The sequence below is a fragment of the Varanus komodoensis genome, unplaced genomic scaffold, assembly GCF_004798865.1.
Source record: "Varanus komodoensis strain SLA01 unplaced genomic scaffold, ASM479886v1 scaffold67, whole genome shotgun sequence".
NCBI classification, from domain to species: Eukaryota; Metazoa; Chordata; class Lepidosauria; order Squamata; family Varanidae; genus Varanus; species Varanus komodoensis.
Window position 1 is genome coordinate 1,190,352 of NW_025336308.1, and position 11,764 is coordinate 1,202,115.

The 11,764-nt window shown below is 49.2% G+C and overlaps 1 protein-coding gene across 1 annotated transcript; it reads left to right on the forward strand.

Moving 5' to 3' along the window:
* Positions 1-931: 931 nt before the first annotated feature.
* Positions 932-8,582, forward strand: CHRNB4 (cholinergic receptor nicotinic beta 4 subunit). Its single transcript, XM_044450553.1, has 5 exons — positions 932-1,072; positions 4,500-4,544; positions 5,205-5,314; positions 6,683-7,655; positions 8,442-8,582. Exons 1-5 carry the CDS (start codon positions 959-961, stop codon positions 8,580-8,582), a joined length of 1,383 nt encoding a protein of 460 aa, XP_044306488.1. The 5' UTR covers positions 932-958.
* The last annotated feature ends 3,182 nt before the right edge of the window (positions 8,583-11,764 follow it).

Genomic DNA, 11,764 nt, shown 5'->3' on the forward strand with positions numbered 1-11,764 from the left:
AGCACAATCCAAGAAGCAGAGCCTTAGCAGAAGGCCACTCGCCCAGTTCGTAAGAACTTCAAAGAGGCAGTCCTCTAAATTCCTTTCCCAGTTGAATCTCCTCATGTAGCGATCAATCGGACGGCCTTCTTTGTGGTGGCACCGCATCTCTGAAACCCTGAGAGACCAGTGCAAAGAAGAAGTGAGAACAGGAAGGCCAGGTTGCAGAGCCCTGGGATGTGAAATGCAGATGTTCCAGCAACCTGGAGAGCTCAGCTCTTACATGATGAGGTCTCACAGGCCTCACCCCAGGCAGCTCTGGCAACAGGCCAGATCTTTGTTCTCAAGGAGGACTGGCTGCTTGTTGCAGGTCTTGAGGTGCCTGCCTTGTCTCCAAGTGGAGACCCCTGGCATCCTCTGAGGCTGGGGGCATCCCCTTTGGACACTATGCCCCCTTTCACCCAACGCAACAGCCCACCATGGCTTGTTTTAAAGTTACTTGAGGGTTGTCCAGCCCTCAGACAATCCCTGTGGCCGGGGTCCACATGTCTTGACAAACCTCAGCAAGCCACAGCCTGCAGGTACCCAGCAGAAGTGGTATCGGTGGGTACCCGGCAAGATGCAACAGCCCCAAGGGTAGAGTAGGCCACTCTGGCTGTTGTAACGTGCGAGCAGGTCCTCTGGAGGAGCCACCACCCTCTGAGGACCCAGGGAAGCCTCTTCGTGGACCCAGCTCGTGCGGGGGCTACTGCTGGTGTTGAGGGACACAAAGTCTTCAGGTGGTGGAGTCCAGTCCTCTCAACAGCAGTCTGGCTCAGGAGGAAACCCTGGCCGGCATCCCATAATATAACCATTGCTCTACACACAGGGACTGGGATGCTTTCAGACACAACCCCACGGGAAGTGTGCCTCCACCGTGTGATGCGCTCGGTTCTTTCTGGTTGCAGGAAGCGACACGGCCGACGCGGAAGAGAGGCTGATGAACCACCTGCTGAACATTTCCCGCTACAATAACTTAATCCGCCCGGCCTTCAACTCCTCGCAGCTGGTCGTTATAGAACTGCAGGTTGTTCTGGCCCAGCTGATCAATGTGGTAAGTCGAACGACTCTTCCTTCCCGGGGGAAACGGAGATGACAAAGAAACTCCAGAAGGCAAATCTCGGCATAAACTTTTTACAAGTGGCAGAACTCTAGTCTTCCTCCCAGATGCCAAATACCCAAAGCAGTGTCTCTCCCTATACCAACTTGCCCGTGTTGGTCTTAGAAGATCTTAGAAGTGCCCCCCTAAATTCCTTCACCAGGGAAATCTTTTCTCGCAATTGGACGCAGGGCCTTCTATGTGTTGGCTCCACATCTCTGGAACGCCCTTCCTGTTGAAGCTTTCTTGGTGCTGCCACGCCTCTCATTTCAGCCCCACAGCCCTGGACTCCTGGCTACGCAGAAAAGCTGAGCTTTGGGGGAAGGGTCTGCAAGCGGACCTAAATGACACAGATGAAAAGCCATGGAAAGACTGAGACGGACATACGCTATTAGAAATATGTCCTGCAATCTAGGAAACATGGATCAAACAGTCCAAAAGAGAGTAGTCATTTCATTTCGTAGAAATAAATATATTTGGGGAATAAGCGGGGAATAGAAAAAGCTGGAATATTAACTGGGGGATTTATAAGAAACAACACAAAGTACCATTTAAACTATTTAGTTCAATATCTTCGAGTATCTGGCCTTGCAAACTGGTGATAGATTTCTCTTCTAATTTATTTATTTGCAGTTGTCTTTTAAATTTGCATGGTGTCACCCAAGGATTGCTCAATTATCTTTCCGGCTTTATCCGCTCTAGCAGCCCAGCCCTTTGCACCCTGAGCTGCTCAGCGCCGTCACTTAAAATATGTTGGACTATTTTTGCAAGAGGCAAAACGGGCATTGATGGGAGCCGCCGCCAGCTTCGTTCTTAGCGGATGGGGTTATTAAATGACACTGGCCTTTCTAAACACACAGGTCGTGTTGCTGACACTTTTATTCCGTTTCATCCAAATCCTATAAATTTAAAGAAAGCTTTGACTGCACACACAACGATGTGATAGATACGAGGACAGGTTGCTGGAAGGCTGTGTGGTCTATTATTTATCTTCAAGTGCTTTTGGATCACAAAGGGGCAGGTGGAAAATGTCTGCTTGTTGCAAAAAGCTGGCAGGGAGTCGTTTTCCTCTGCGGCCTTTTCCCAGATGGAACGGCAGCTTGTTCTGGGAGGGGACATAAATATCTCTGCGGCCGAATACCTAAGACCCCGTTTTTGCCACTGGCATCTCCAGTGAGAAGGAATTTGTGGTGGAAAGGACATCTTGTGATTGCAGCCATGAAGGGCTGCCGCCAGACAAATTTATTTATTTGGAACATTTGTGTGCCATCTATATCCATTGCAGGAACTCTGCAAATAGGCACAGTCAGGCTAGATCGATTGATCGATTGATTGATTGTATACCATCTGTCCTTCCTCCTGCAAGGAACCCAAGGTATCCTGCACAGACTCCTCCTCTGTGCTATTTTATCCTCACAGCAACCCTGCGAGGTAGGCCACTGACCCAGAGTCACCCAGAGAGCCTCATGCAGGGTCGGGGCCAGAACACGCATCTCGCAAGCCCCGGTCCAGCCTCTCAGCACCGCTTCCCACAGGCGACAGCGAGGGACAAACAGCCTTCCCCTTTGGCACAAGCGACTTCGTTTGCTCCTGTGAGAGGGACGGACGTCCAGCCAGGCTCCCTGGGGGTTTTAGGCTGATGGGTGCGAACCGCCGGGGGTGCCCCCACAGCGTGGCTCCAGCGGGGGTGGCCCGTCCCACGACGGCCACCTTCGGGGCCAGGCTTGTCAAAACTGAGCGAAGGAGCGGCTGGGAGAGAAGAAGCGCGAGGACCAGGGCTAGGAAGCAGGAGAGCAGAGAGGGTCTGAAGCCAAGGCTCCTTAAAACAATTCTCCTGAAGGGGGCAGGGAGGGAGGAGCCCCACCGTGGCTCTGTGGGGGCCACGGGAGGTAACTGTGGGTGCCGTGGTAGTGGAGGAACAGGCTTTTGGTAACTTGGAGTCTCAAGGTGCAACAGGGAAACCCTGAAATTCCTAGACTCCTTGCACCCCTGTGCCGGTCTACCAGAAACCCTAAAGTTTCCTGCCCTATCAAAACCAATCCCTTTCTCCTCTCCTCTCCTCTCCAGCCTCCACCCCTTTTGGGTTGAGATTCCGCCATTAATTCTCTGATTTCTACATTTTCCTTTAAAAGCTCTCCCCCTCTACTGGCTAGCAAGATAGCCTGGAGCCAGGCTCATCTGGCAAGCTCAAGAAGATTCTCTAATCTAATTATTTTTATTTAATGCAGTTTACATCCAAGCCTCATTTGAAACCATCCAGTCTCTCTCTGTCGTTTCTTAATGCACCTCGGAGTGCATGAACCTTCCCATTCATCCAAATAAATCCACCCAGCAAAATGTGCAATTCTAGAAACTGCACTGGGACCACTTTCCAACAAGGACTGCACAACTGAGTAACACCTGTGTGTTTCGTAAGTTGTCCCCTTCCCAGGATGACATTATAGAGATGAGGATGCTGTTGTCTTCCTGGCACTGCTATCAGGCTATCCGTGGCGTCCAGTCCTGACCACCCATCGCTCGGTTCCTTCTTCCCAGACATAAATATCATAAAGGGTTTTTCTGCATGCAAAAATATAAGAATGAAATGGAATCAGCTTTCCATTTTTCCAGGTTTCTTGAGTATAATGGGATTCAGTGAATGCATTAAGGCAGCCCTGCCGGATCTGTTCTGAGGATAAAATGGAGAGGAGGCAGAGGGATACCCAGGATCACAAACTTCTTGGGTTCTTTGCAGGAATAAAAAGGATTGTTGTTGTTGTTGTTGTTGTTAGTCGCGAAGTCGTGTCCGACCCATCGCGACCCCATGGACAACATTCCTCCAGGCCTTCCTGTCCTCCACCATCCCCCGGAGTCCACTCAAGCTCACATCAACTGCAATAAAAAGGATATAAATATAAAAAATAACTAGACGGATGGACAGGCAGGCAGGCAGGCAGATGTCTTTCTGAAATCAGGAGCACCAGCTAAGGGGCTGGAATGATTGCAAACTGCACGAGCTTTTCCACACAAAGCATCAAACGCGCTTTCACTATTCTCTGTTTAGCGATGCTTATGGGATTCTCCGGATGACATTCAAGTTTTCCTTCTGTGTCCAACTGGCACTTTAGGCAAGGTTTGGTTTGGGGTTTTTCTTACAGCAGGGAAATTGTGAGCACAAAAGCAACTCTTTTTTCCACCGGTGTATTTGCACTATTCCACTGTACCACAGCGCTCCCTAGAGGTTATGCCATGGAAAATCGGAGGGAAATACTGTTAAGGTGATGCTGGAATCTCAGTTTGGCAAACAGTGATAACAGAGGATTAGCAGCCACATTGGTGAATGGAGTCAAACAAGTGCTTTCCTTTGCTTTCATAAATGTCCCGTGTCTTTCCATTAATTCAGAACGAGCGTGAACAGATCATGACCACCAACGTCTGGCTAAATCAGGTAAGAATCCAGTGACCGCTTGATCTCCAGTGGTATATGATCTCCAGTTGTATACCGGCCAAGTGGAGCCGGCTGGAGCTGGGGGTCAGACTAGATGGCCCAGGAGACACCTTCTGACTCACTCTGTTTCTGTGTTTCTATATATCCAAGCCTGTATGCTCAGATCGGAATTTTGTAATGATGTCCTCATTGTTTTAAAATACACTTCTTCAACTTGGTGCCCTCTGGTTTGTTGGACTACAACTTCCAGAATTCCTAGCTGGGGGATTCTGGTAGCTGTAGTCCAACTCATCGGAAGGGGATGGAATTGGAGAAAGCTGCAATGCAGTAATTCTATGCGCGCTTACCTAAGCATGAGACCTACCAAACTTGATGGAACTTACCTCTGATTAGATATTTATGGCATCTTACTGTAAGGAATTCATTATGAATCAAGCAATTACAGATTTACGGGGAAAAATATTTGTCACTTGTTAGAATATTTTCTCCTGGTACTGCAGTAGTACAGTCCTTTATCATATCACATGCGAGGTTTTAATAACATCAACGTTTCCAGTTGCATGTGCACAATTCCACCCAATTACCATTTTAGCATGTTGCACAAGAAGCGAGTGTGCAAGGCAATTTCACACTGCAATTGTGGTTGTGTTCCACTTTTAGGAATGGACGGACTACCGTTTATCCTGGGAACCTTCTGAGTACGAAGGCATAAAAAAGCTGAGGATACCGGCCAAGAAAGTCTGGCTGCCCGACATCGTGTTGTATAATAAGTAAGTCTGTTTCCTTCCAGCGTGTAGAATTGGGAGCCCAAGAGCTCCTGCCGAAACGAGCAAACACGGAGCACAGAGACCTCCCTGGGGCAGAATGGTGGCATGGGGCAACAGGGTAATGCCCCTCTGCCCACCCCACAACCCCAGGCGGGCTGACTACCCCTCCCAGCTGTGTCTGCTTCTTGTCTTTGAAACTCTTGCATGTTAGTCTAGTGGGTGGAGTTGTGTCTCATTTGGTCCATGGATGAGCTTGGCTGGATCATGAGCCAGACCAGAAAACTGTGGTCTCCAGATGTTGAGCTTCCATCAGCCCCTGCTGGGACGAGGAGGATGGGGGTATTTATTTTATTTCGATTTATATCCTGCCTTTTTCCTCAAAGGACTCCAGGCAGCTGACATCATTCTCCTCCTCCATCTTATCCCCACAACAACAACCCTGTGAGGTAGGTTGGGCTGAGAGTCTGTGACTGGCCCAAAGTCCCCCAGTTGGCTCCATGGCCGGTATGACTCTGACAACATCTGGAAAGCCACCAATTCCTTATCCCTGAGCTAATCAAAGCTTGTGGAGGATGCTTGACACTTAGATCTTATTAATAAATATTCAAGGCAGCTTATGATCAAAATAAAACAATTTGGGATTATTTTAAACAATGATAAAGGCTTTGTCATCATTTCCTTCTTTCCCAAGTAATCTACTTTCCATGAAGAACTCAGGGAAGTTGTCATAAACATCCTGATGTCATAGCACCTGGAATGAGCCACAAAGCTGATCCAGAGGGAGGCTGGGGAAGCATTGCCCTGTCCCCGAATTAGCTTTGTCATGTCATCAGGTAGCCCCATCTGAATGGTGAGGTGGTGTTATCAAAAAGCCAGCTCAGAGTGAGGGCAGAAAGCAATGCCCTCACTCCAAATGGGCATCAGGATGGGAATTGTACCATCTTATTTGCAGCACCACTCTCTGAAAGGGGGGGGGCACATTTTACACAAAAATAATTCTCACATTAATTTTCTGTGCCAATGCCTAACACATCTGGCTCCTATAAAACGCAACTTCCCCCACATCATCCCTCCCACAGCCTTCCCATTCATGCTCTTGGTGCTGAATTTGGAACAGCACGAACCCCCAAAACGAGTAAGTTCTTTCATCATCCAGAAAAGCCCCGAGACATAGAAACATAGAAACAGAGCGAGTCAGAAGGGGTCTCCCGGGCCATCTAGTCTGACCCCCGGCTCCAGCCGGCTCCGCTCATGACATGCCCACCATTACTGAGACGTTATTGAGCGAAACAACCAGGCTGCCCCTCGTGCGATGCCAAACTCACAAAGTTCTGTACCACCGATGTCACTCTCTCTTGTTGGCTTCTCCAGCGCTGACGGCACATACGAAGTTTCCGTGTACACGAACGTGATCGTGAAAAACAACGGGAGCATCTTCTGGCTGCCTCCCGCCATCTACAAGAGCGCCTGCAAGATCGAGGTGAAGCACTTCCCCTTTGATGAACAAAACTGCACCCTGAAGTTCCGGTCGTGGACTTACGACCACTCCGAAATCGACATGATTCTGAAAACGGGCTCGGCCAGCATGGACGACTTCACGCCCAGTGGCGAATGGGACATCGTCGCTCTTCCCGGCCGCCGGACAGAGAATCCCCTGGATCCAAACTATGTGGACGTGACGTACGACTTCATCATCAAGCGGAAGCCCCTGTTTTATACCATCAACCTCATCATCCCGTGCGTGCTTATCACCTCCTTGGCCATCCTGGTGTTCTACCTGCCGTCGGACTGCGGGGAAAAGATGACGTTGTGCATTTCCGTCTTGCTCGCCTTGACCGTCTTCCTGCTTCTGATTTCGAAAATCGTCCCGCCGACCTCACTCGATGTCCCGCTGATCGGGAAGTACCTCATGTTCACCATGATACTGGTGACGTTCTCCATCGTCACCAGCGTCTGCGTGCTGAACGTCCACCACAGATCTCCCAGCACCCATGCGATGCCCCCGTGGGTGAAGGTGATCTTCCTGCAGCGGCTGCCCAGGTTCCTCTTCATGAGACGCCCGGAGAATAACTCGGCCAGGCAAAAGTTGCATGGCCACAAGAAGAGTAAAGCGCAGGCGTTCTGCCACGATCCCTCCAACCTGCACAAGGGCTCCACCTACTTCGTGAACACCGCGTCGGCCAAAAAGTATGACCTGAGCTTGACGGAGAGCACCAACCACGTCGGCAGCCATCAGGACGTGAGGCTCCGATCGTCGGCAAAGTTTTCTCCTGAAGTCCAAGAAGCCATTGATGGTGTCAGCTTCATAGCAGAACACATGAGAAGCGAGGACAAGAACGAGAGTGTAAGTGCCAGCAAGAGACCTCTTGGTTTGCTCCCCAATCATTTATTTCTTAGATCTCTGCCATAATTTGATCAATTATACCCACCATTATCTTTGCCTTGCCTCTTTTCCTCCAAAGAACCCAAGAACACCATTCATGCTCGCCTTCTTCCCCATTTTATCCTCACAACAACCCTGTGAGGGCTGCCTGTGGGCCAAGCTAAGATTCCTCATTCCTGCACAAACTTTTAATAATGACAACCAACAACAGCTTGCGATTACATTTATGGAGCTGGGACTGCAAACCTATGAACACTTTGTTGGGTGTCAGCTCAGTTGATCTCAGTGGTTTGTCCGTAGAGGTTCAAATTCTAAACCACACCGGGCTTAAAGAAAACCCAACATGGCTTCCACTCTGAAAATGGCCCTGGAGTCAAGCTTGCTGGGTTTTCTCTTGCTTTACAGCTGCCTGGTCGCTGTGGGAGGCCAGATGCTGGCTGGACCAGAAGGAGCTTTGAGCTAATCCAGATGAACTCTTCTTTAGCTCTTCTCGGACAGTCTCTGGTAAACACGTCCCCTGGGACGTATGGTATGGCGAAGCCCTTTTCTGACTCTGAAGCCTCAGACTGTGTCCCGGATCATGTATTTGCTGGCATTTAAAAAGTGCAAGAACCACCCAACATAATATTGATGTAGTAAAACCATGCAAGACAGGGAGAGTGGGCGAGGAAAAGGTCGGTGGAGGGTGCGGGAAGAAATATTCTATCGGCACTTTATGAAATGACTTTAATTTGTTTATTCTTCCAGGTCATTGAGGATTGGAAGTACGTTGCCATGGTAGTGGACAGGCTGTTCCTCTGGATATTCGTCTTCGTGTGCGTTGTGGGAACTGTCGGGTTATTCCTTCAGCCGCTTTTTCAGAACCATTCGCCGGCTGTGAGCCCGTAAACTGGCTGGATCCAGCACCGGAGGGAGCTCACTCACAGGCTGGGCTGGATCCTGCCCTGAGTTCCAGACGCATAATGCCCAAATCCAGTTATTTGCTCAGATCGTTTTAATGAGTGTGTGCGTGTGTGTGTGTGGGGGGGGGGGGGAATCCCATAGGGTGTCCTTTCCTAACGTGGGCCTTTTCCCACCCCCATCTTGGGGTCTTGTGGAGCATGGTGCGTTGAGCAAAAAATACCCATGAAGCCCTTGTAAATTCGACCAGTCAGGGATCACCAAAGGCCCTGTCTCACATGGTCTCCTGATTACAATCAAGCTCGGATTCTGGTGAACCTCCAGCGCTGTGAAGAAATTCCCTCTCTCTATGCAACTTGAAACTCGTTGAAATGTTCGACAGACTTATCTGTTTGGCCTTTCCGGCAGAATATATCTCTTGAAGTGTTTGGTTTTTATTAAGTTCATTAAAACACGTTGTCTTCAGGAAATATGCTTACTATGTACACTCACAGAAACAGAGAGTTGCAGGATACATGATCGTCAGGCATAATATCTTGATGCTATAAGGATGAGAGCGGTCCAGGAGCTTTCTTACAGCCTCCTTAAGTGAGATGCTGCGTGGAAGGGCTGTTAGCATCCTAGCTCATTTTTCCCGATCACTCTTAATTTCCTTAAGTAGTTTCACATAATTGTCTTCTTTCAATGCAGTGCATTTAACTGTAAGAAAAACCCCCAAATATTTAACCTTTTTAACTATTTGAAGATCTACTCGTTCCGTCAAGGTCATTTTCTGCTACAGTGTAAGATTTTTCACTAGCAATTTTGTCTTTTCGCTGTTTCTTTTCATCCCAGGAACTTCTGGTGTATTGGACTACACCTCCCATCATCCCAAGCCAGCAGAGAAGCATGTGGGTGGTGGGAGTTGTAGTCCAAACAGGTCTGGAGAGCATCCCATTGGAGAAGGCTGCCTGAGGGCGCAGCATTTCATAGGAAGGGAGCACGGAGAGAAGGGGCTGGGTGGATGGATGGGGCACAGACAGACAGACACAACCGGGAGGACGCGTAACTGGTTGGGGCTGGAGGTGGGAGTTGGGGCTGGAGAGGTTGAGGCTGCAGCTTTAATTTTTAAGCCTTTTAAAGGGTCTTTTATAGAAATGGGAGGACCTGTATGCGTACCATATGCCTACCTGGATCCAGGTGCGCCAGGACTGTCTATTAAATATACATTTTTGCGGAAATGAAGCCCTTCTTGCACACAGTAGCGCTTGCTGCCCCAGCATTTCTGTCCTGGAAAAAGAGGGGCTTTTTCAGCAAAAAAAGCAATTGCACCAAGACAGATGGGAAGGAATTGCTCAGACAGACACCCGCCTCAGGTGCGCCCCTGACACCCCCACGGAGGGGACAGATTTAGGGCAGGAATTTTGGCCCTCTTATAGCCTGAGGCCAAAAGCTTTTTTGGAGCCGCTCTAGGGAAGTTCCTTCCAGTGGGGGCTGGGCAGATCAAAGGCAGGTGGGGCAGAATTTAGCAAAACTTCTGCTCCCAAAACTCCAGAGTCTGGCAGCGCTGTAGAAACTTTGCAAGCCGGCAAACCTTGGCAGATGCACATCAGCCGTTCTGGGTGTGTTTGGCGCGTGCAAAAGTGGAGGAAGCATTCGATGGAAGGGCAGCCTGGGAAAGGGGGCGGGCAGGAGCGATGGAAGCAGCCCTTGGAAGAAAATGGAGAGCTGGGTTTGGCGCTCAGGTCAGTCGGATTTGGGACTGGGGTCTGGGGTTCGACACCCCCCGTGGTCCCTACTCTCAGGTAAGTGGTTTAGATGTGCAAAGGCTCAGATGAAAGTGCACCAGAGACTCCAACACTCTTTGAAACGTGAACTTTCTTTTTACACGTGTGCTTGAATTTACTTCCAAGGAAGTCCAGATAGAAACTTCCCAGGGCTTCTTTACATTAAGCTTTTTTTACCAAGACTTTGGCTTCCAGACTCTTGGTAGGATTAAGTCAGGCTCCTTTGCACACACCCCAAGCGTCTTCTTTCTCTGCCTTTCCGTGTGTTCCGTTACACAACCACAAGTTGCCGATGCTGTATGGCGGAACTGTGAAACACAGGAGAACAATTTCCATATGATACCAGACTGCCCTCAGTTAAAAAAAAATCCACCGAAATGGTTGCAGAGTAATTGAAGAAGAGGATTAAGGTGCAACGCACAATCACAAATCCTTTGCTTCGTCATAGATATCACGACAACTCCACCCTTTCACCAAAGAGGATCCCGAAGTGACTCATATATCAGTAAAACAGAAAAGACAGGCGTTGGCTCTGGCATTACATCTAGAAGACTCAACACAAAAGGAAAATGGATGGGGAAGGAAGAGGAAAACTAACCAATTGGGGAGCCAAAGCAAAGTTCTTACTGCAACCAGTTGCCGTGCATCGAACAGGCGGGGCCTAAAACCGCCAATCTTTTGGTTGAGCCAACGCAATGCCCTCCTCTCTCTCTCTTCTCTCTCTTTGCTGCGGCCCTTTGGAGGGGAAGCAGCTTGTTGAACTGACTTCTCAGCAGAGGGAAAGGTTGCCCCCTCTATCCTTCTCAAATCCTGCTGCAGCCTAAGGAATGATGCTTGGTCCTTCTTTTAGCAACCATAAAAGCACACAGGGCACCTCCCGACCGTCCTGGCCTCCAGTCAAATAAACTTGTGGGCTGCAGAGTCTTTGGAGGAGAACAATATATTCTTAGCTAACTTGGTAATCCTCTGCTGAGAAGCTGACAGAATGCCTCATCGTGCCATTATATGCCCTGAGGAGCCGGGGAGAGGGCAAATTTTAAACTAGCGTCCAAAAGGCAACAGCACTGGTGACCATGCAGACTTCAGTGCAGGGTTGCCAGAACTAGGGAGCCAACACGGAGAAGGCCCTGCCTCCTCCGAGGCTCCCTTGCAGGTAGCGCTTGAAGGAAGATGTTAGACACTGATGGTTGTGTCTGGATATATTCGGGGCAGGACAGACACCCCGTTGTGGTTTCAAGCCCTGCAAAGTGTTGGAGGCTCAGCCCTGCTCAGTTAGATCCATCTGATTCCGTCGTTATTTATTTTTTGGCGTCAGGCCAAGACCTTTTTCTTTAAACAATATTTTAATAACTGTTAATATTATTTATTGGTTTTAATTTCTACAGCCAGGGTGAATCCGGATTT